The sequence below is a fragment of the Manis pentadactyla genome, chromosome 5 (genome assembly GCF_030020395.1).
Source record: "Manis pentadactyla isolate mManPen7 chromosome 5, mManPen7.hap1, whole genome shotgun sequence".
NCBI classification, from domain to species: domain Eukaryota; kingdom Metazoa; phylum Chordata; class Mammalia; order Pholidota; family Manidae; genus Manis; species Manis pentadactyla.
The window spans coordinates 72098487-72124179 of NC_080023.1; the positions used below are offsets into that span (position 1 = coordinate 72098487).

The window sequence follows — 25693 nt, forward strand, 5'->3', positions numbered from 1 at the left end:
CTCAACACCCAAAACACAAATAACCTGGTTAAAAATGGGAAGAGGACCTGAACAGACACTTCTCCAAAGAAGAAATACAAATGGCCAACAGGCAAATGAAAAGATGCTCCACGTCACTAATTATCAGGGAAATGCAAGTAAAAACCACAATGAGATATCACTTCACACCAGTCAGAATGGCCACTATCCAAAAGACAAGAAATAACAAATGTTGGCAAGGATGTGGAGAAATGGGAACCACCTAAACTGTTAGTGAGAATGTAAATTGGTGCAACTGCTGTGGAAAGTAATGTGGAGGTTCCTCAAAAAAACTAAAAATAGAAATACCATTTGACCCAGGAATTCCACTTCTAGGAATTTACCCAAGGAAAACAAAATCCCTGATTCAAAAAGATATGTGCACCCCTATGTTTATCACCACACTGTTTGCAATAACCAAGATATGGAAGCAACCTAAGTGTCCATCAATAGATGAATGGATAAAGAAGATGTGGTATATACACACAATGAAATATTATTCAGCTGTAAAAAGAAAAGAAATCCTGCCATTTGCAACAACATGGATGGATCTAGAGGGTATTGTGCTCAGTGAATAAGCCAGGCCATGAAAGACAACTACCATATGATTTTATTTATTTGTGAAATATAAAAAGAAAGCAAACAGAAGGAGCAAAACAGCAGTAGACATAGACACTGAGAAGTGACTAGTAGTTACCCAGTTGGGGAGGGGTTTGGGTCATTGAGGGAGATGCTGAGGGGGATAAAGGAGCACAATAATTTGCAGTCACAATATAAGTTGGTCATGGGGATGATAGTACAATATGGAGAATATAGTCAATGGTGCTATAACATCTTTATACGTTGATAGATAGTAACCACACTAGGTGGGGTGAGGATTTAATAACATGGGTAACTGTTGAATCACTGTGTTGTACATTTGAAACCAAAATAAGATTGTGTATCAATGATACTTCAATTTAAAAAATGTATACCAACTGTAAAAGAAAAAAAATTTTTTTAATAACCATGTTTTGGTAGAGCAATCTTTTTACTATGCACTCTCAGGGGATGAAGACAAGCATTACACCTTGCACATGGAGATTTTGTCTATTAGAAAAGATACCTCCAGAAAGAGTCTGTTCAACCTTGATGGGAACGACCTTATCAGGTACTTATAACCAACCCTTGTACCACCAAACTCCAAGGAATAGACTCTTAGATGCACGTGCGACATTTAAAGAAAGCACCAAACCCCAACTGGACTGCATTCCAAATGGTGACCTGAAAATAAAGATTTCTCAGAATTGAAGCAGATGACATGAGGTGAGTCAGCTTTCCCAAGATGTCTGGACCAGGCCTGTATACCATTTTCTCACTGCTGCTTCTTTCTCTTTCATGGAAAGAAAATGCCCTTACCTGCCTTTCCCAAGCCCTTGCAAAAGGGGGAAACCTCTTCTTTTGATGATGGCCTTTTGCAAAGTCCCGTTATGATCTGTGAGCTTTTTGATGGGTAAGAAGTTTCAGAATTCACAAGCCTTTCTTTCATCTGTGCTATTGTCTGCCTCTAGATTCTTATCCAAAGTCATGTTCTCTATATTTGCACTTTTACAGGCTGTATTATTGGAGTTTATTTTTCAACAGTAATTTGAGACAACAATGTTGTTTTAATACATCTTAGAATTTTGTTATTCTTGCAAAAAGTTCATCAGCTATTTGCTTCATGTTTATACCTGGACTGTACCTACCCAAATGCCCTTGGTTAATTTCTTTCAGGGTGCTGTTTTGGCATTCACTATCCTGCTTTCATGGCCAGTTCACACAGGGATTTCTAGGAGGCACACGTGACAACAGGTTTGCCTCTGTAGGAAGAACTTTCCTCCCCTAAGTTGGGATAAAAGCCAATAAATATTTCAGTTGGCTATTTTCAGACCTAGAGTCCTGGTTTAGCACCATCGTGCAATTTGGAATTGTCATGTAACCTTTTTTGTTTTGTATAATTATTTTAAGTTTTGTATTTTGTTGCCTGTTGAACTTTTATAGAACATGATGTACCAAATAATAAATATAAGGTGATCTCCAGCGCTTACGATCTTCATAAATATGGACTATAGATGGGAAATGCCCAAGAGTTCTCCTTCCTAATCTTCCTTGTTACTCTGATACAGGACATGACAACCAGGAAAGGTCCTTCCTGGCTCTAAGGGATAAAACCACTGATACAGAAAACCTGACTGTTTTTCTGCCATACTTTCAAGAAAAGATCTAAAGTGGAGTCAGGAGGCCAGCAAGGGGAGTTCTCACACCCGCAGCTCCTCCAATTGCAGACCCCAGCAGAAGAAGACGCCTTGCAAGTCAATACTACTTTTGGCACTTTTCTACTCAACTGGAGGAAGGAAGGTTCCTACCACCTCGGAAAGAGCCCAGCCAATGAGAAATCATGATACATGGAGCTTCCAGTTTCCGCCAACAGACTTTCTGTTTAAAACAGCCCTTCCAACCCTGCCCTTTCCTTATAAAAGAGCATTCCTCTTCTTTTCCTCTGGACCTGCCTATGGTTGTGCCTTAGCTTGATTGTCCTGAATTGCAATTCTCTGCTATTCCTGAATAAACCCATTTTTGCTGCTAAAATAATTTTTTATTTTTAAGGTTAACATCTACTTATCAGAGTGTTTAGGATTGAATGTTATCATCCTTTTTAAGAAAGGAAACTGAAGTCCAGACAGATTGTCACTTGCTCAAGGTTGCCCAAATAACAGAGCTGGGATTCAGTTCCACATCTGCCTGAATTCAGCCCACACCGCACAAGGCATCTTACCTCGACAAGCAACTCAAGCAAAGTCCGTGCTCGTCCCACTGTGCTATGCCGCCTCGACTATCCAGCTGGCTCTTTGCCAAACATAGAGCTGGACTCATTGTGCTTGATATTATTTCTCTGGCCCCACTTTTCTGAGCTTCATATAAGCCCCTAGCTTTGATAAACTCATAATTATTTAGATCAGTCAAAATGCCATTTATTCAGTTAGAGCTTTTATTTAGTTACAGTCCTCATCCTAATAATAATGTGGAGCCTCATGGACAACTTGACTATTTCCAGTTCTCAGTAACACACTGACAAACCATTTCTGAAGATGGTAGTTTTCTGATGTGACAGTTTTCAAACCCTTACATTGATTTGTGTTGTTTTGTCTTACCAGATGGCTTTTGACTAAAAAAGCTGAATATATAAAAAAATATAAAAGTTCTATACATCAAAATACATTAGAGAAGAACAAAAAATAAGAGTAGGTAAAATGTTAACAAAGCATAGGACAAAGTATCACTATCCATAATATGTTAAAATCTATCAGTCAAAAGAGAAAAATATGCAGTAGAAAAGCAGGCAAAGGACATGATTACACCATGAAAAATACTCTCCTTCATTCATAATTTTTGAAATGCAATATTAAACAAGATATTCTCACAAACCAAAACTGATCATTCTTTAGACTGGTATGACTACGAGCGGGCAAGCCCTCTCCAGCACTGCTATACAACATTGCCAGAGAGCAATGTGTCCCACATTCTAATGTGCAATTGATTTAGCAATTCAGGTCATAGGAAGTGATGCTCCAGAAATACTTACACAAAGGCATGGGTGCTTGTTGCAGCACTGTAATTTTAGTAAGTTGAAACCTCTCTAAATGTTCATGTATAACAAATGGTAAATAAATTGCAGTCCTTCCACACAATGGAATACTTCCACAAAGCCACTGTTCTAAAGGATTAGGTAGACTTACATGTATAGATGCTCCATAATATGTCTAAGTGACTTTTGATATACTCTACACTATATGTTTTTTAAATGATGTAACATATAAACAAAAACTAGAAGGCTATAAATTTACGGAGTGAAAATATGGGGCAATCACCTGTTAATCTCAAATTTTCATCGAATTTCCTCTAATTTCGTTATCCAAAACTATTTTCAAGCCCTTAAAAAATAACAATCATTTGAGACAAGGCCCCGTTTTTTATAAGAGCTGTATGCTTCCTCCCTGATGCTCCAAAGGACTTGCCCAAAGTTGAGAAATCAAGTGCAGACTCTGTCCTTACCCTGCAGTATGAAGTGACATCTCCTCTACAGAGACCTGACTCTTGTGAGATTAAAATCCATAATGTGGGGATAACTTCACATAACAATGGGTATTACTTACCACTACATGAGAGGATAAGAACACAAAGCAGGTAGTAAATATGTTGTGTGAAACCCCAAAAGAACTCCCTGAAATAGGCAAAATACATTCTCAAAAAGAATCCTATGACAATTCACAATCCACACAGAAATATAAATATTCAAATATTCCCACAGACCCTGCCAATGAGACTTATGCATCAGCTCTTCACTGTCTTTACTGACTGCCAAGGAAGACAGGGACCAGTCAGGCCAGCAAGCCCCTACTATGCATGGAAGAGATGTGGCCGGTTGCCTCAAGAGCCCTGTGGAGATTCATCGGTCCTGATAGCTCAAGAGTTACAGTGGCGACTTCTTCATTCACCTCCAAGAAAGCACTGGTCTCTTTGGGAGAAGTGGATCTCTTCTTATGGTAGGCTTCTACACAACCTGAGTCCTTTTCTCTGTGTTTATTATTCAGTCTCCTCTTGTACATTTTATATGCTAGGTGGTAAAATACACAAGTATTAAAAAATCACTTTAGCGAAGAATATAATTTAGTGGCATTGTATTCTTGTCAGTACATTGGGGGTTTGTCTGCTTTGGGTAATGGATGTATAAACTCACACGAATTGGGGTTGTTGAGATTGTGTCTCAGACTTTCCTGCCTGCTTCACTATGGTTTTCCTCTCATTTGACTAATGTGAAGGAGTTGCTCCTCCAGTTCTTAGTTATTTTTCAGAGGAAATTTATAGCTGCAGATTTGGTGTGTCACCACCTCTGGGGGAGGAAGTGATTCAGGATCATCATATGTAGCTGTCTTGAATGAGTCAATTAGCAACTCCTGTGGAGTGCTTCCTATCAGCTTGGTGCTCTCCTGGGCGCTGTGAGAGAGCTACGAAAGAACCAGACACTTCCCTTCTCAGTCCCACCATGAGAAGGAATTAAAGCTTGGATCTAAGATCAGGAGATTTATTCTGCTATGATTTCTCTTATATGGTGGGAAAATTAAACCCCAAATATTCTTTTATATTGATTATTATGTCAGTAACCAGTATATAGTCAATTATATCAATAATCACTGAGCCTTACTCAGAATCTGTTCCCTGACAACAGCAAAAATTTACAATGCCTATTGTAAAATTTATATGTCTATGTCTACATACTATCTATCCATATTTTCTCTTAACTCAACCTGGTGTAAACCTACATATTGATGGACTCTAAAATGATGTATATATGGCCATATGGATAGGCTATGCATATATACATACAGTATTTCAATGTCTGTGCATGTATTCTATCTTTTTATTAAGGTATCATTGATATACATTCTTATGAAGGCTTCACATGAGCAACATTGTGGTTACTACATTCACCCATGTTATCAAGTCCCCTGCCACATAACCCATTGCAGTCATTGTCCATCAGCATAGTAAGATGCTATAGAGTCACTGCTTGTCTTCTCTGTGCTATACTGCCTTCTCCATGCCCCCCCTACATTATGTGTGCTAATCATAATACCCCTTAATCCCCTTCTCCCTCCCTCCCCACCCACCCTCCACATGCTCTTTCCCTTTGGTAACCGCTAGTCCCTTCTTGGAGTCTGTGAGTCTGCTGCTATTTTGTTCCTTCAGTTTTGCTTGTTGTTATACTCCACAAATGAGGGAAATCATTTGGTACTTGTCCTCCTCTGCCTGGTTTATTTCACTGAGAATAATACCCTCTAGCTCCATCCATGTTTTTGCAAATATTCCATTGTGTATATGTACCATGTCTTCTTTATCCATTCTTAGGTTGCTTCCGTGTCTTGGCTATTGTAAATAGTGCTGCAATAAACATAGGGGTGCATATGTCTTTTTGAACCTGTGATCTTGTTTTCTTCGGGAAATTCCTAGGAATGGAATTCCTGGGTCAAATGGTATTCCTATTTTTAGTTTTTAAGGATGGCTGAACTAATTTACTTTCCCACCAACAGTGTAGGAGGGTTCACCTTTCTCTGCATCCTCACCAGCATTTGTTCTTCCTTGTCTTTTGGATGTTAGGTATGTATTCTATTTTATAGTTGAAAAATATCTCACACCATTCAGCACAATTCTTAGTCTCAGAAGCACTGAAATGATCTGACATTTGGAAGACTTCAAGGCTCTTGAGGAAACATTACAGATGTCATTTTTGTGATAAATTATTATTCATAGAGAGTTATCAAGTTCTGGAATCTAAGTTCTGATAGTGCATTGTTTTTATGAAGCACATTTGTATAATTATAAGCTTTTACATGGTTTTAAATATTTTTCTGTGAAACTTCCACTTGTGGCAAAGGATCTTGTTTATACACTTTATTTTTCCCAGAAATGTCAGACTAAAAATGTCTTGAAAGGGTAGCATATGGATATTTGGATTGAAAAAGGAGTCAGTAAGTTGGGTTGACAATTTTCAATCAAGTCTACCCAGTGGGGGCTCTACCCACCTGCAACAATGAGAAATCCATCCAAGATTTGGAAAAGCCCATAGGCCAATGGGAAGCTCAGCATCTGGACCAGTTGCTCAGCTGCAAAAGACAACTGCAGCATGGTGATACACATCTGAATATTCTGAGCTCCAGTTTCTAAGGAAATTGTCCTGCACCTAACAGTGAAACATTTTTCAAGAGTTACATACCAGCAATAAGGACTATTCCTAAATTTTATCTTATATATAGCAATAAATTTACACTATGAGCTTAGGCCACTGAAAATGTTTACTCATTCAGTAATTATTTGTTGAGTGCCTACTATGTAGATAATCTCCTGAGAGGCACTTCAGCATAGGGCCCTATGAATCCTGCCATAGGAATCTGGGGGCAAAGATATACACACAGGAAAGGTTCAGTGACAGCACAAGACAAAGGATAATCCAGGGTCAGGGAGATGCTGTAGAAATTCAGAAAAGTGGCATAAGCGGTTAGAGAAGGCTTCACAGGGGAAGAGCAGGATGGAAGGGTGGAAAGAGTGAAGAGTGACAGTGATTGACATTGAAGTTGCAGGGGCAGGTATGTGCATGGCCTCTTAGGAGGCACTGCATGTGCTGGAAGCCAACCTGAGCAGAGTGGAGGTTGAAGGAGACAAGAATGGAAAACCGAGTTAGAATTATGAAACAGTATAAACTAAACAGTACTTGAAAAAAAAACTAAATGAAAACCCAATGTCTAAAATGGTTTCTTTAGTGAAAGGGTTTAGTAATAAGCTTTTTCTACTTTCTACTTGTCTGTATTTCATTGGTTTTCTAATTGCAAAGAAAGAGGGAAAGAAGGGAGGAAGGAGGGAGGAAGGGAGAAGGGGAGAAAGTACATTTGAAAAAAAAAAGCAGGAGGGAGAAAAAGGAAGACAAGCAGGATCTTGGGGGCTGGGTTAAGCAGTTTCTTCTGTCTCCAATTTATAAAAGAGACTTCAGGTTTTTATAGATGATAGTAAAGAGAGGAAAGAGGTGTTTCAAAAAATAAACCAGTATCCCTATGCAAGCTAGATTGAAATATGGAAGTAACAAGGGCGTGTAATGTGGGAATGAAAATATATTGTCATTAGTAAGGGTGAGTTCTGTGGCTCTTAATTTATTTCTACTTTTCCTATTGCTTGCTACACTTATTCATACTACCCTCACTGCAAGATGCCTGTCAATATCTTGATATGATTAAACTACAAAGCTGAACCTCACACCTGGACCATTCACAAGACAAATGCAGTACATCAGTTCTGATCTTCCTGAAGCCATCAGGCATGAAAAAAACAAGATTGTTAACTAACTATATTTGCCACAGGAATACCTTCTGTCCAGACCCAATTATATTTCAACAACTCAACAATCTGCGCTCATAATTATTGACCTTAGAAACAAACCCAGGCCCTAATTCTAACTCCACCACATTCTGGCTCTATGAACTTAAGGTTAAGTTGCTTAACTTCTCTGAAAGGTTTGCTCATCTGTTGAATAATGGTATTAATAGTATCTAGTTCTCAGGCTGGTAGTAAGTAAATGAGATGCATTTGGCAGAGCCTCACCCAGTACTTGGTACAATCCTAAATTCCCCAAGTAGACTAGACACAGCATAATGCCAAGTAAAAATTTCCTAAATTCCACCTCTGGAATTCAACTGCCTAGTTTACTTTTCTTCAAAAATTTTCTGACTCTAATAGTACATACTGATTGAAAAATTAAGAAAATATACCAAAGGAATATTAAGAAATTAAGTTACTCTTAATTCCACTACTCAAAATTAAATAGTTATTTTTTCCAGTATTTTCCCATACATTAAGTCTTTTGCATTCTTCTACAAAATGGGAATCAAAAACGCATACTGTTTTCTATTTTCTTAACTTAAGTTTCTCTCTAAAGTATTTTCCAAAAGCATTGAAATCAATGCATCATATTTCATACATAGGCATATCATGAATTAAATATCTCCCTATTATTAGATATTTACATTGTTTCTATTTTTTGTATTTATAAATAACACTGCAATTAGCATCCTTGCACATCAATATTCAGGGTCTTCTCTGACAATCCTAGCTTCAGGACAAATTTCTAGAAGTAAAATCACTGAGTTAACAGCTATAAATATTTATAAGGCTATTGATATGACTAAATTGCCTTCCAGAGAGTTTATGCCAATTTATGCTCCCTCTAACATTGTACAATAATGCTCATCTCATCTACAGATATACCAACATGGAAAATCATTGTTTTTAATATTTCATGGTACTTATAAATTATATGGTCCAACTTGTAATTATAATATTTAAAGTAAGCTCTATCTTATTTCTCAAGTTTATCCTTTCTCATAATTATTACTTTTTTTTAATTGGCACAAACAATGGATAAATGCTTAATCTCTTGAATCTTGTGCATGCTATACTTTGATCTTTATATTTATGAAATCATCTCACCCCTCCTATTTAATTACTAGAATAAGAAATGTGTCCAGATTTCAACATGTGGTATTAACACCACAACCTAACTTCACAGATTATAATTTCCCATCAATTTGACCTTTGCTTTCATTTACGTGAAGAATTAATATGATCTGTTCCATGCACCATGTCAAGTCAAAACTCTCAATGTCTCCAGACACAGCCAGGCAGCAAAACCTGCCAGTGGCAGCGTGTTTACTTTATCCTCCTTAGAAAAGTGTATGGATAATTTAACTGTACCTCTGCCAAGATTGGTGGGTAAGAATTGCCAGCAGGAAGCCTGCGACATGGCCAATCAAAGGAAAGATGAAACTGATGATCAGAAGAGTGATGTCTGACTTCCAAGATCCTTTCGCCAGCACCACACCAGCTCCTGCAACCACCAGGAGGAGGACCCCACCGACAATGGCCCCAATCTAGAGCAAACCAATAGAATAAGTACAGGTAAACATCAGTCTGTTTGCTCTGTGACACAAAGCTCATCACTGCCCTGAGGGGCTTGGAGCCTAGAAATTTTAGAACAAAGAGAGGATTTAGAGACTACCAAATCCAATCTCATTTGCAGAGAAGAAACCAAGTTCCAAAGTGGTCAAAGTGATTTGGCTAAGCCAGAAATTGGTAAGGCTAAACACAAATCTAAGTCTTATTTTATGATCACCATCTTTTCCCTTCAAGTAGAGGACTTGGCCAGAAGAATTGGGTAGTAGAGTTTACCCTGGAGAGGAAAAATTTGTGAAATCAGTGAAATCTGACAGTAAGCATTCCAACACTCCTACACGCACCTGTTAGACCCCTCACTGGCAACCTCTGTCCGAGATCTGCCCTGCCTGACCATCTGCCACTCTCTTTCCACCACCCCTTCAACCACCAGTGGCTTCTTATTGCTGTGATGCCCTTCTCTCCTCCAAATGAAATTTACCCATTCTTCATTAGATAGTCTGAGCTAATATTGTCATATAAGAAGTACTGATAGATACCTCTATCCCCTCCCAAATAAATACTGTTCTTAATTTTGTTGTTCAACAAAAACAAAAAAAAGGTTTCCAATAGTTTTAAGTTTTAGATCAGATAGATAGGAAGCAAGACCCAGAATATTTGGGAAAACTAAGATTTTGACAATCTCCCATTCATACCATGTAGACAGCAAATTGTGCACCTAGCTACAGCATCAACCTTGATTTGAAAAGATTCAGGATATGGAGGAAGGAGGTCATGAGGAACCCAGGCAAAACAGAAACAACCCCATGTACCATAGATGTACTCTAGGGATTCTTTTACAGCTCAAATACAGGGACAGACTGGGTCCCTACCTAATGGGAAGATGATGGAACACACCAAGGAGGCCTCAATTGTAAAAATTCCTCTTCGTCTTCCTACCAAAAAGGGATTTCAAAGTTTGAAAATTCACCAAGCGTTATTTGTTCAGAAAATGTTCAGATATAAAATTAAATGAAGACTAAAAAAAGGAGAATGAAAATATGCCAAAATAATGATCAGATTATCCTAGCTTTTTACTAAATTGCTCAGAATATTTATGAATATTATTAAATATTTTCTGCCAAAAATCCCATAAAATAACCAAGGGATTGACATATAGAAAATTTATTTGATTTCTCCATTGACACTGGTGGACTAATTGAGGATTTGGAACACCAACATCAGGATTTTTTGTTAGATATCTTTTTAAGAAAAGTAACTGAAGATAGAATATTGAAGAGTAAGAGGTCCGCATGGTTGTGCTCTCTCTTCTTGTTTTGTAAACAAAACGACAGCCATGTGCAGCCACATGGGAAATTTCTTCTTGCTGAAATAACAAGGTCATCCCTGTGCAATCCAAATGCACAACTTTTAAGCCTTCCTTCAGCTCTCAGGGCCCAGCTGATTTGTCTTCTTGTCCACCGTTCTTCTTCATCTCACTAGAGGAATAGTGGGAATTGTTCGGTGAAAGCAGCACACATTTGTGCAGGCAGGTAGAACAAACAGCAGCAGCTTAAACTGAACCAAACCATAAATTCCAAACTAAAATGGATTGAGGTATATTTGCTGAGCATTCAATTATCCCCAAGTTTATTTCTTTAGAAATGTAAATACAAATAAAATGTCTTTAAAATCTTCATGAAGCACAAATAATACAATTTTAGATCTTCTAAAACCATACACAGTTGGAAAACTTGAAAACACCCCAAGATATTAACACTGTTGTTGAAAATGCCTCCTCTCTAGCTAGATATTTTTAAAAGTCAGTTAACAATGACATTTGCTTGTTTCTCCAGCAGACAAAAGACACCACTGGAAAGTCAAGAGGAGGTAGGAGATTCCAGTTATCATCATTCCATGGCCGGATTCCTCACTGTGTTGATTTTGTTTTGTCACTTATTCATGTGGTCAGCAGCCCTTGCTCCATGATTTTAGGAGCTCCTCCAAGAATGCTTCTGAAAGACAGCCCTTCATCCTACTTTTCCATGAAACCAGCCCTACTCCTAAACACTGGGGCTCCATTTCATGGACTTGAACAGTCTTCACCTTGAGAGTATCTGTATGAAGCCTTGGAAATGGATGGTCAGGCCTTAGTTTTCTGTCACTACAGCAAGTCTCATGCTTTATAGTGTGTCATAAACCTCAATGTATGGCCTGTGGGAGTGACAGAGCAAGGCTTCAAGAAGCAGAGGAAATGTGGAGGTTGGATCTAAAAGTGCAGGATAGGTAAGGAAAATTGTTGCATGTGGGACTGTCCCATGTGTTGCAGCCGTTGTGTATGTCTGCCTTTCCAGTGTCTCGGTCTAAGGATGGGCTCGCTGCCATGTGGAGCTGCTTACCTTGAGAATGACTTTGGATTGCTTCGGCCATCTATAATTCACCCAGACGCCAGAGGCCACGGGAATGGTCAGGCACAGAAGAGTAATTCCTAAGGTAAGAAAAATCTGTCAGATAGTATCCCTTCTCGCCCTAACTGCCACTGCTCATTTCTATTTCAATTAGACAAAAGCTTTGTTAAAACTCCATTTTTTTCTGCATCCACCTCCAAATATAAAAAAAAGAAAAAAATCTTTGAAAGACAGTTTTTGAAGGATGTATGATAGTAGTAAATGCCACCATACCTGGTCCTTCACTTCTCTGTCAGAATCCCTCTGCCAAGCACATGAAATTATAGATAATATCTCTCAGGATATATTTTCAAAACAATATATTAGTGACATGTAGATATACTTTAATAATTAATAGGCATCATTCATGTTGAATCAGTAAAGAAGTCAAGGCTCACTGGCAACATAAAAGGTGGAATCATGGAACTAAGTTCTCATTAGAGCCACTGTGATCCAGTAACCTTTGGATCACAAGTCCTATTGCTTTACAGTGAATTAGTTAGGTTTTGTTTGTTTTTTTAAATAAGTGAGTTCCCTGTTTTTCTTTATTTTTAAAAGTGAACTCTTATAGGGGTTAAGAGTGGGACTTTGCAGTCCGAATTCTAGTTCTATACTTACCATCTACAAGACCTCAGTCAAGTTACTTAATCTCTATAATCCTGAAAATCAAGGAAATGGAACTAGTGACAGAATCTATAGTAGAGTTATTTAGAGAATTAAATTAGATAATATATTTAAAATCCTGCATAAATGAGACATATAGTAAACAATAGATATTATTACCATCACCATTACTATTACTATTCCATTTCACAAGCCCAATACAGACCTATGTTCTGGTACGGGATGGTGAAATTCTGCTCAAGATTCCAGGACAAGGTGTAGAGATACAGGCAGAGTGGCATCATTCCCAAGGCAGCCACTGTGGAACAGGTTGTCATACTAATGCTGAAAGTTAAATTAAATGATGTTTAAGAGGGAGAGTTTGAAATGAAGAATTTAGTCCTTACCAAAAACAACTCCTGGGACACAACTCCTTAGAGATTTCAGGAGCTAAGTTCCTTGAAGCTCACTCCTGTCTTATTATTCAGCAAATGATGGATGTATTTGCAGTTCTTAACATCTGTCAATTAACTCATATTTACCTGAGGATATATTTGTCCTAAACATGCTACTAGGTACTTTGAGGATTTTTTTTCTTATACAGTTCTTTTCTATTGAGATACAATTCATAGACCATAAAATTCATCATTTTAAAGTGTTTTTAGTATATTCACAAGACTGTGCAACAGCAGCACTATTTCCAGAATATTTTCTTTATCCCCAGAAAGAAACCCTAGCCATAAGCAATCATTCCCCAGTGCCTCTTCCCCAGCCCCTGACAACCAGTAATCTACTTTCTGTCTGTATAGGGTTGCCTATCCTGGACATTTCATATGAATATAGCCATACATTATGTGGACTTTTTTGTGTGTCTGGCATAATATTGTCAAGGTTCATCCATGTTTTAGCATGTATCAGTTCTTCATTCCTGTTTATGATAATATTGTATTGTGTGGATATGCCACATCATTTCTGTCCATTCATTAACTGAAGGATATTTCAGATATTTCCACTTTTTAGCTAATATGAATAATGCTGCTATGAATATTTGTGCACATTTTTTGTGCAGACATCTGTTCAATTGTCACAGTGTACACCAAGAATGGAATTGCTTGCTCAAGTTTAACTTTTTGAAGAAATGCCCCACTGTTTTCTAAAACAGCTGCATCATTTTATACACCTGCCATCAATATACAAGTTTTCTTAAGAATTTTTGCATATAATCCCTATTAAATTCCAAAAGCATTTTTCAATGAATTAGAACAAATAGTTCTAGAATTCGTATGGAACCACAAAAGACCCTGAATAACCAAAGCAATCCTGAGAAAGAAAAACAAAGCTGGGGGCATTATGCTGACTTTTAGGCTATACTACAAAGCTACCATAATCAAGACAATATAGTATGGCACGAGAAGAGACTAGAACAGAATAGAGGGTCAAGATATAAACCCACACATATATGGTCAATTAATATATGATAAAGGATCCATGCATATACAGTAGGGAACAGATAGCCTCTCAAATAGCTGGTGTTGGGAAAACTGGACAGCTACATGCAAGAGAATGAAACTGTATTACTGCCTAAGTCCATACATAAAAGCAGATTCAAAATGGATCAAAAACATGAATATAAGACAAGAAAGCATAAAACTCTTAGAAAAAACATAGGCAAAAATCTCTTGAAACTAAATATGAGCAATTTTTTCCTGGACACGTCTCCTCAAGCAAGGGAAACAAGATAAAAAATGAACAAGTGGGACTACATCAAACTAAAAAGCTTCTGTACAGCAAAGGATATCATCAGCAGAACAAAAAGGCAGCCGACAATATGGAGAATATATTTGTAAATGATTTATCTGATAAGGGGTTAACATCTAAAATATATAGAGCTCATATGCCTCAATACCAGAAAAAACAATTAAACCAATTAATAAATGGGCATTCGACTTGAGCAGACATTTCTCCAAAGAAGAAATACAGACAGCCAACAGGCACATGAAAAGATGCTCCACGTAGCTAATCATCAGGGAAATGCAAATCAAAACCACAATGAGATATCACCTCATACCAGTCAGAATGGCCACTAACCAAAAGACAAAAAATAACAAGTATTGACAAGGATGTGGAGAAAGGGAACCCTCCTACACTGTTGGTGGGAATGCAAATTGATGCAGCCACTCTGGAAAGCAGTATGGAGGTTCTACAAAAAAATTAAGAATACAAATAAGATTCAACCCAACAATTCTGTTTCTAGGAATTTACCCAAAGAAAACAAAAAACCCTGATCTGAAAAGATATATGCACTCCTATGTTTATGCTGCATTGTTTACAATAGCCAAGATATGGAAGCAACCTAAGTGTCCATCAATAGATGAATGGATAAAGAAGATGTGGTTCATATACACAATGGAATATTATTCAGCTGTAAGGAGAAAAAATCTTCCCATTTGCAACAACACAGATGGGTCTAGAGGGTACTGTGCTTGGTGAAATAAGTCAGGTGAAGAAAGACAAATACCATATTGTTTCACTTACTTGTGGAATTAAAACAAAGCAAAAGAGAATGAACAAAACAGCAATAGACTCATAGACACTGAGAAGTGACTGGTGATTACCACAGGGGAGGGGTTAGGGTGGGTCTGTGGGGAGGTGAGGGGGATAAAGAGGCACAAAAATTCTCAATCATAATGTAAGTTAGTCATTGGGATAGTAGCACACCATGGAAAATATAGCCAGTGATTCTGTAACATATTCCTATGTTGACAGATAGTAACTGCACTAGTGGGGTGAGGATTTCATAATATGGGTAACTGTTGAATCACTGTGCTGTATACTTGAAACTAATATGACTATATATCACTAAAAAATTTTGTTTACATATATAGTCATAAGGAATATTGGTCTGTAGTTTTCTTGTGATATCTTTGTCTAGTTTTTGGTACCAGGGGGATGAAAATAGGGCAAGTTTGCCACAAAGCTGTGTTTACTCAGTGTGAAGTGTTATTAAATATCAGGAAGAAGTCACCCAAATGCCAGAAAAGTCCCAATGGATAGAGAGGGGACCCCACAGCACCGATCCTCAAACAGAGCACGCTGGACAGAGCCAGAGTAGGTACAGAACCATAGCAAAAGAGAATTGGTATGGGCTGCTAGACTAAATTAAAACTTCTCTTTTAAATTCTGATATTGTGTGATCCCATGATTAGAAATAGGAGTAGTAGAGTGATGAGCTAGGATAAAAAGTAAGATTTCTAGACTTCAAAATGATGCTGTGATTGACATAAAAATGGGGTCACTTAGCATCAATTTGAGAGGACTTGTTAAGTTAGAGGTGATACTGGGAATATTCTAGATAGGAAAATAATTCTAGATAGGAAAAGGGACCTCAGGACAACAGATGCTGCCATCACTAGAGATACAAATCTACCATCTTGAAGGTGAAAAGTAGGTACGTGAGCTGAATGAATCAAACACAGTCTGGCCAATAGCCATGCAACACAGCTGTACCAGGAAAATGAATGGGAATGATCAGAACAGAGTCTTGGTCTTTGTTGAACAAATCTGGAATGATTCTACTAGACAATTGGTTTATCTTTGTTATTATTATGATTGTCTGTAACTCAAAAGGCTAACAAATTGTGTGTCCAGCATCTTAAGGATTTGCAACTACATAATATCATGGAGGAAAAAAGTTTAGAACCTTCAAAAACTCTGTATTTTGATCACTATACTTCTATTGCAGTGTGTGAAATGTTATTGCTTCATAATTTGTAATATATTGTTTCTTTCTTTTTCCAAATATGTAAAGTCCTATTTTTAAAGTCTTTACATTTCTTAATTGGATAAAAAGAGTTACATGATAAAATATATAAGTTCAGTGCAATAGAAACATGTATGTATAATGAGAGACCCAGGGCCTGGGGAGCAGAGCCTTGGAAGGACCCCTCCCACTCCCCAAGGACTGGGGAGAGGGAGAAGAGCCCACTGGGCACATCCAGACAGAGCGGATGGAGCAGTGCGCGGAGGGCTAGGAGCTCACCTTCCATGACAGCTAAGGAAAGAACGAATCAATGTGTCGGTACACTGCTGCCAGGAAAATGTTCTCTCTGCTTTCCTCATATGTCATATGTCTGCGTGTGAACCTTGGAAATCTTAGTGAATTGAACCCTTTACACTGAATTCAAGTGGTAGATAGCCCCAGTAGCAATCCAGAGGATCAGAGACTTTCTATTAACAAATAACTAAGTCATGCTTTTCCAAGTACAAATGTGAATAACATTTTAAGGAGCAAATATTTAGCTGTCTGTTGTCCTTTTTAGAAATCCAGACTGAGGTAATTTGCAAGTGGTTATGTATACAGCTCTTCTCTCTTATTTCTTTTAAGCAATCCTTCCATTTTCTTTTAAGTTTTTAAAGTTTAAGTTCTTTCTAAGCAGTCCTATTTCATACTTTCTTGTTGGATGAATAGAGGCTTTCCTTTGTTGTTGAATTTTAACACAGTCACAATGCTCCTTACTGTGGCTTGGTTACTTTTTTTTTTCTCCACTTAATATAATAGAACCCTTTCAGGGCAATACATATAGCTTCAACTTATTCTTTTTCTGTTGTTTTTTTTAATTGGAATAAAGTTGATATACAATATTAATACAATATTATATTGGTTTCACTATGTACAACATAGTGACTTGATAACTATATTTATTACTGATGCTTGCCACAATAAGCACATTTCCCCCTGAAAATACCAAGAAATTATAATATTATTTGGTTATATTCTCTGTGTTTTACTTCCATTCCAGTGACTAATTTATTTTACAATTCTCAGTTTGTACCTCTTTATCCCCTTCATCTAGTTCACCTACCTCCCCACTCCCCTCCCTGTGGTAACCAACAATCTGTTGTCAATATTTATGGGTCTGTGTTGTTTGTTTGCTTGTTCTGTTTTTTAGATTCCACATGTAAGTGAAATCACATGGTTTTTGTCTTTCTCGGCCTGGCTTATTTCACTTAGCATAATACCCTCTAGGCACATCCATGCTGTCACAAAATGGCAAGATTTCCTTCTTTTCATGGCTGAGTAATAGTCCATAGTGTATTTGAACCACATCTTCTTTATCCATTCATCTGTTGATGGATACTTAGATTGCTTCCATATCTTTGCTATTGTAAATAATGCTGCAGTGAACATAGGTGTGCATATATCTCAACTCATTCTTTTAAAGTACTGCAGAGTACATTATAATACCAATGTGCCATAACTTCTTCATCAATAATGAATCAATCGTTTTGAGTGTTTTTCTACTATAAACAAGGTTTTCATAAACTTTCTTATATGTATTTTACTTGAAATAATTCTTTTATTTCTGTAGAATACATCCCTCAAGGTAGAATAGCTATGTCAAAAGTCTGTTTTTTAATTTAATATATACATACTGACAGATTATTTTCCAAAAGAGTGTTGCATTTCACTATCTTGCCTATACTGGATATGATCCATCCCTTTTAATTCTCAAGAGAACACTGAAAAATGCATCTCGCTATTATTTTGTTATACACCTGACTCTCTATGAGGCTGGGCTTTTTTTCATGTTTACCGACCTCTTGGATGTTCTCTCTAAATGACTTTGCTTTGTCTTACTACTTCTTCTCTACTTGTAGAAACTCTTTTAAAATTAGGATATGTAATATCACGTGTAATGCAAATATCTTTGCCAAGCTTACTGTATATTTTTTACTATACTTAAGACTTTTGCCATAATAAATGATTAACAATGATTACTCAAATCTGCCCATTTTTTTAAATGGCTTCTGAGTTTCCTGTCTTGTTAAAGATTTTTCCCTATCTTGAGGGAATACAAATGTTGCCACCACTTTTTAATTTTTTATAGGTTGATATTTTCTATTTATACTTTTAGCTCATTTAAAAATTATATTTTATACAGTATAAGGTATGACACTAATCTGTTGTCTTCTACATTGAGAGACAAGTGTGTCAACATTATTTACTAAATAACTTACCACTAAATTGAAGTGCCAACTTCATTATATGTTAAATGTCCAAGTGCATTCAAAATGTTATTTTTCATGTAGGCAAATACCAGACTGTTTTAATGACAGTGTTTTCATATTGTTTTTGCATATGATAGAACAAAGACTTTCACATAAGTTTTTCCTCTCAAACCTTTCTTAGCAGTTCTTACATATATTTCATTCCATATGAAATTTAAAATAATTTTTTCCTATCAGGAATGCTTACTTTGTACAAAGACATCTTCCTAGCTAGGGAGCAGATAGAAGAAGAAGAGCAGATTGCCACAGCTCTCAAACCTCTGTATCCATAAAGACAGTATACAGGAAGCTTCTCCAAATTCTCAGCCTTTGATAATGCCACATTCCTTGGCTCTTCCTAGCACCAGATTCCATACTACATCATTTTACTCTTGACCTTCTAGAAAATTAACACAGCATTTTCCTTTTACTCAAACAGCAGAAAAGTAAGATTCATAACTGTGGGATACAAAATGTAAAAACTGTATCAGACTGAGTCTGTATCCTCGATTATGTAGGTTTCTGTTTCCATCCTTTATACAAATGTTCAAGCACGATACTTGATAGACAGTGCTCAGCTAACTGTTATAAATACCAACAAAGCTGGAAAAGCACAGAGTAGACACATGTGAACACAGTGGAAAGTCATACCTTTTGTTTTACTGCCATGAAATTCCAATGTTGCATAAACAGAGGATGTGGCTAACTGGGTCTCTTGGCTGCTCTGCTCACATATAGGAAAACTGTTGGCAAAATCTGACTTCAACATAACAAGATTCCACTTGAACTCAGAAGAATGGCATCATAATCCCCAAACTATTACAGAGAATAATGAGACAGATTCAGCAAGTCTGGACAAACAGGTAAATCTTGAACCTCCCTTAAAAGAAGGAAATTATGTATATATGCATTATATTAAAATGTAGTGTCCATAAGTATACCATTTTGCAATTAGGTTTAAATTATTCAAATGTTTTCATTTCAAACTGGTAAAATCAGGAATTCTGACACTCAAAACTATGAAAGTACACATGTGTTTCTCCACTGGAAAAAAATAAAAAATTTTTAGGGTAGGCAGGTGGACATGAAGTATATTCTAAGATCAGGTCAGCAGACTTGGCCCTAGAAAAGAGTTCAAGGCCAGGTTTTCCATCCCCAAATATAAATGTTACTCCTGTCTGCTGCTTCTCAATAAAAATAACTAGCATCTGTTGAGAACTACCTGCTAAATATTATATCTCATGCTTTTAGATAACATTTCCTCTTTTCATCTATACAATAACCCTATGTGTCGGTATTACTTCCATTGTATAGACAAGGAAACTAAAGTGCAGAGAGTTATAGAAACTTACACAAAGTCACATGGATTCTATCTAAGTTCTGTCCCTTAAAGATGATCTTTATTTCTCCACCAAGCCATGCCAGACAGAGCTGAAGAACCTGAAGTCCTATTTCCAGTGTGTCTGCTAAAGGACCAAGAGCTTCTTTAAAGTTTTAGCCACTGAACTCCTCAGGCTCCATCTCCACCTTTGGTCAGAATCCTTTCTCTTCAGCTGAGGACATCGATACATCCTCAGGAAAGAATGAACCTCTGCATATTAAAAGTTGTCAAACTAAAGACAATGGGAGCTGTCCTAAGAGCAGTTTTGGTAACACACACAAGCAATCAGAAACTTCCCTTCAGTCATTCATTCAATGTTTACCAAGCACTTACCACCTCCAGGCTGGCAATGAGCATGCAAAGAGGATCAAGCCCTGGAGGAGGTTACGGACCTAGTGGATGACGCCGATAAGTAGCTCAGCTATTGCACTGCCTTCCAGTGGATGACAAGGAAGAATTACATATTTGGTGCTGTGGGAACAGAGAGGAGAGGCATCTCTGTCAAATAGTTTCAGAAAAACATTGAAAACTGTAGTGGGAGAAGGGAGACAATTAGACTTCATAATTTGCTTTTCTCTCCCGATTGTCACAAAATTCTTAAAACTTAAAATGACCACAGATCCATTTCTGATTTGCACCCAGAAGAATTAAAAGCAAGGAATCCAATAGATTTGCCCACCCATGTTCACTGCAAAACTATTCACAATAGCCAAAAAGTGGAAACAACCCAACTGTCGTCCATCCATGGGTGAACGGAGAAACAAAATGGGATACATACATGCAATGAAATATTATTTAGCCTAAAAAAGAAAACAAATTCTGACAAATGCCATGATATGGATGCACTTTGAAGATATTATACTAAATGAAATAAGTCAGACACAAAAAGACAAACATGATTCCATTTTTATGAGTACCTAGAGTAATCAAATTCAGAGACAGAAAATATAATGGTGGTTTCCAGGGGCCGGGGCAAAGGGGAATGGGAAGTTAGTGCTCAGTGGGTACAGATACTCAGTTTTGGAGGGTGAAAAGAAGTTCTGGAAATGGATGGTGGTGATGGTTATGCAACATGGTAATGCCACTGAACTGTACCCTTAAAAATAGCTAAAATGGTAGGTTTTATGTCATGTATATTTTACCACAATAGAAAAATGGAGCTCGGAGAGTCTAACCCATTGATTTTACAAATGAGGACACAGAGGTCCAGAGAGATAAATTGCTCAAAGGCTCACACTCCTTGGGCTAGACCCCTGACACCATACTCTTTTTCCTGCCCCATATAATGATACTAAATCATATAGCATTTTATAGGAGGTGAGAGTCAAAGCATTTTATATATATATATATATATATTAATTCATTTAATCCTCACAACAACCCATGAGGTAGGTTATGTTTCTCACTATTTTAGAAGTAAGGAAGCTGAAGCACAGAGAATTTACATAATCTGTCAAATGACCCAGCTAAAAAGTGACAGTTCTACTTACTGGCTTCAGAGTGGTGCACTTAATTAATACAATTTACTGCCAGATTTAGTTTTCATGTCCTACCCTCAAAGGCAAGAATTATTTCCATCCTTAGGACAGTAGGTTGCAAAAGTATCCCCAATTTTTCACCCCTCTCTTATCCACACCCTCTGCAGTGTGATTTTGCCACTCATCCCACCCACCAAGAGGCAGAATCCCCTTCTCTATCCCTTGAATTTGGGCTGGCCTTGCAATCTACATTGGCCAATGGAATCTAGTAGAAATGATGTTGAACTGGTTTTAAACTGAGGCCTCAGGAGACCTTGTATGATTCCACTTTTTAAGAACCATGCCACTGTCACATGATCAGGTCGCCAGAGAATCTAAGAGAGCATGTGGAGGAGAGCCCAGCTGTCCCAGCGGAGGCCATCCAAGGCCAGCACCCAAACACAGGAGAGAGCCTGGCCAAGATCAGCTGAGCTCAGTCCAGGGGCAGGATAACTTTTTAGGCTCCTCATATATGCTGGCCAATTGCTGTCCAGAACATTTATAATGAAAAATGATATTATGACTAGAGGGTATAGAATCAGACCAGTTGGCATTCCAGGCTGTGGGAACAACATGGGCAAAAGAAAGTTGGAAAAGCATGGGGTATGTTTAGAGAATAGTGAGCAGTCAGTCTATTTTGACTGTAGACTAGTTGTGCTTAACAGGAAATAAACCTGGAGGAGTAGGTTACACCTGACTTAGCTTCTATTCAGTTTAGTAGATACTGAGAAAGTTCTATCCACAGCATGTTCATTTTCTCTTTACAGTATCGTAAGGGAAGTGTCATGATTTTCAGTTGCAGAAAAGAAGTCCCAAATCAGGAATTAAATATAATCTGCCCCAGAGCTTGCCTTATCCACTTACTACAAAACCATGATGGAGAGACTGAAGGTGGCAAAACGTTGTGAAAATATTACAACTGACCGAAAAGGAAAATGTGAGGGCCTGACCTGAGGAAATGGCAGTGGAGATAAATAGGAGGTTGTAGCTATGAGTGACAAGCAAGAAGGCTACAGGACCAGACATCAGATTGAGCAAATGAGGTGAGGTGTGAAGGGAGTCACAGGGGAATGCTGAGATGACGGGCCCGGGTGACTGGGAGAATGACTGGTGTTATCACCAGATATGCAGGAACTGCTTCAAACATGTTGATTCTGACATGCCTTGTTTGGGGTGAACACATGGAGAACTGGGGTAGACTGAATGAAGCACGGAGTTAAGGCACGAGAAATGTGTTTGGGGGGATCTGCAGAGAGCTACATCTCAATATCCTCATTTGTAAAATGAAGATGAAGTAGATGCTCTTAGATTTTGCTCAGCATGAAAAACAGAATTCCTATCAGTGACCATCTACTGAATTTTGCTTAGAAGTTATTTTTGTTGGTAATCAAGTAGGATGAAATGTAATGAGCTTGGATATCATTTTCCTCAATAATACTGAGTTTTCTCCTATTTTTAATTTTTATTGGGAGTTAAGATTTTATTATTCTTCAATCTATAAGCTTTTGAAAATCTAATGTTTTGCCCCTATTTGTAAAGTTCATTTGTTATAATTCATTTTTTTGCTTGTTTGTTTTAGTTTGTGAGACTCTAAAATTTTAAAAGAAAAGGAGAGAGTAGCTAATATTTATTACTCACCTACAATGTGCCTGGCCTCCTGCAAATGTATTTCCTCCTTAAAATGTAGTCTTGTGAGAAATAAGTAATTTTACACCATAGTACAATGAGGAGATGAGGCTTATAGGTTAAATGATTTGACCAAAGTTAATAGCCAATTAAAGATAGAGTTAGCAAAGGGAAGTAAAATGAGCTTTGTCTCTTATAGACTTCCTATTCATTGGTGTTTTTATTACAACAGTGGCTAATAAAAGATGAAGTTAATAAATGTTCTTTCCCAGAAGTGTTTGAGAACACTGGTTAAGGGTTTATGCTCCTGTTCAGAACAGAAGAGCTAGTTGTGTTAATAAATAGTATGGAAAAAAGTGTCTAAATTGCAGACTGATGAGAAACAGATGTGAATTCAAATCTGAGTTCTGCCACACTCATCTGTAGTATTTGGCAACCTACTTACCCAATCTGAGTCACAATTTTCTCAGCTATAAATTCAGAATAATAAAAGGTCATCTACAAAGTTATTATGAAAGCCAAGAATAAAGAGAAAGGATACATGAAAGCACCTACCTCATGCCTGTCAGGCTACCCAATCAGTATGTTTCCTTTTTCTTTCCAAAAATTTTCAGGTCACCGAAGTTATCACTGACATGTGAACTTTGTGCAAAGAATATTTCATATCCCAATTACTATGTTGATGATCTTTGTTTGAAGTTAAGTTAGCAATGCAATGTTTCTTTTATAATCCCTGATAAATGGGTAACTAAAAAGATTGCTATATGAAAATTAATTATTGGTCTGAATGGCATGAACTCATTAAAAGTTATAGGTGAAATATGTTCCATATGCCAAACACTCAGCACATGCCGGAAACCAGAAACCCAGACCCATGCTGACTCACTAACATCAACTCCCAGCACAGTCAGCACCTCTAATCCGTTCACTCATCGTAGAATAAATCTCAACCAGATGACATCACATTGAACAAAAATCTGAATTTATATGTAGTTCTTTCCCAGAGCAGAAGGTAGAAAACTTTGTTCATAAGTAAGCAAAGAACCTAGAAAGACTACTGTCTCTAGCTCTTTTATTTTTCCAAATTGTGGCTCCTCTATTCTTTGCTCAAACTCTCTTTTTCCCCCTCAAAATTTGCACTCCAAAAATTATGTGATTAATTTATCCTCATTTAAGAGTAAATGACTGATAAAACCACTGTCTCCCCAGGGTGTGCGTTTACACCATATTTGGAATAAGGTCACTGCTTAAATGAAAGGAATGAGTCTAGTGATAAATGTTAAGCATCTCCAAAGCAAGAAAGAACACTTTCAGTCATAAAAGTCTTTATGTTGCTGCTCAAGTCCACTCAATAGGCCACCACCAGCACTTAAAACAGGGTATGTCTGTACATGCCCTAAAGCTCCTCTATCTGGTCCTCCAAAACACTTCTTTCATAAGGCAGGTACTCAGGCAACACTTGATGATCACTACACAGGCTTCATCATTCACATTTCACCGGCGCCACGACATGCCAGCTATCAAACCATTGCCACGAGCTTCCTGGGATTCCCAGTCTGCATGCTAGGAGGCTGTGGTTCACGCTGCCACTGTGCGAGAGAACAAGTTCATGCCTAGGAAGGGAGGAGACCTGCCTCCACTAAACAGGAAGCAAGCAAACCCCACTACTCAGAGAAGTAGTTGCAAGTAAAACAGAGGATGATCACAGCAAAGTAAATTTTAAGCTCAGAAAGGAAAGCCCTTCCAGGATTGAACAAGTCTCTGTGAAATGTTTCCCACGAAAATCTCTACCTAAAGATTGATACAGTTTTCAACACAAAAGTGTCAGTTATCCCCCAAGACAAAGTGCTCTGAGGGAAGGCTGCTGATCTTCCCTAGCATAACTTACCTGAGATCCATATCTCCGTCGAGCCAGAAGGTGAAAATGTTAGAGATGGTGCCTCCCGGGCAGCACCCCAGGATGAGAACAGCAACAGCCTGCCTTGGCTTCAAGGAGAAGCTGAGAGCCAGGAGATAGGCTGTGAGAGGCATGAGCCCAAACTGGCAAAGCAGCCCCACAGCAATGCCCCACGGTCTCCTGATGTGTGCCCACAGCTTCTGGGTCTCCACAGAGCATCCCAAGGAGAACATGAGCAAGGCCATCATCACAGCTGACACCACTGTGAAAACAAGTTCCAGGTTCCCAGGTACCTCCAGCCCCTCTGGCAGCTCCTCTGAACTGTTGGCAGCACAGGCTGAGCTGCTGGAACAATTTACTCTCATCTCCTCATCTCCTTAAGGCAGTATTACAAATGAGCATCTGCTGCAATGGCTGGGCAGGTCTATCCTGCCACATTTTGTAATAATGCAACATAGTCATGCATGGAGAATCATTCCAATAGCTATTGGCCAGCCAGGATTCATCCTAATCTGATCAGTTTATCCAGAGTGGTGTTTCAAAAGTAATTACCATCCACATGAAACCTATAATAAACTCTGGTAAGTAAAGCTTTCCAATTCTGTTCTTCCTCGTCACTGAATATTTAAGTGAAATGACACAAACAAACATTTTGTCAAGT

The 25693-nt window shown here is 37.8% G+C and overlaps 1 protein-coding gene across 2 annotated transcripts; it reads right to left on the minus strand.

The window, feature by feature from the left end:
* Positions 1-591: 591 nt before the first annotated feature.
* SLC10A6 (solute carrier family 10 member 6) lies at positions 592-25485 on the minus strand. 2 transcript variants are annotated; one of them, XM_036896249.2, is made up of 6 exons: positions 25024-25468; positions 12790-12908; positions 11913-12001; positions 9337-9512; positions 6621-6778; positions 592-4654 (listed from the first exon to the last, which is right to left on the minus strand). In XM_036896249.2, exons 1-6 carry the CDS (start codon positions 25395-25397, stop codon positions 4419-4421), a joined length of 1152 nt encoding a protein of 383 aa, XP_036752144.1. In that variant the 5' UTR covers positions 25398-25468; the 3' UTR covers positions 592-4418. The 2 variants fall into 2 exon arrangements, with proteins under 2 accessions (XP_036752144.1, XP_057358405.1); XM_057502422.1 differs by lacking the exon at positions 592-4654 and adding an exon at positions 6066-6298 and having other exon boundaries at positions 25024-25485.
* Between the last annotated feature and the right edge of the window lie 208 nt (positions 25486-25693).

Bases quoted from the DNA above. Each gene is read 5' to 3' on its own strand.
- SLC10A6 (XM_036896249.2), bottom strand. From the start codon at position 25,397: ATGAGAGTAAATTGTTCCAGCAGCTCAGCCTGTGCTGCCAACAGTTCA. The intron at 12,909-25,023 runs GTAAGTTATGCT...TTTAACTTTCAG, and splicing joins GACGGAGATATGGATCTCAG to CATTAGTATGACAACCTGTT. The intron at 12,002-12,789 runs GTCTGTATTGGG...TTCTTACCTTAG, and splicing joins CATCCCGTACCAGAACATAG to GAATTACTCTTCTGTGCCTG.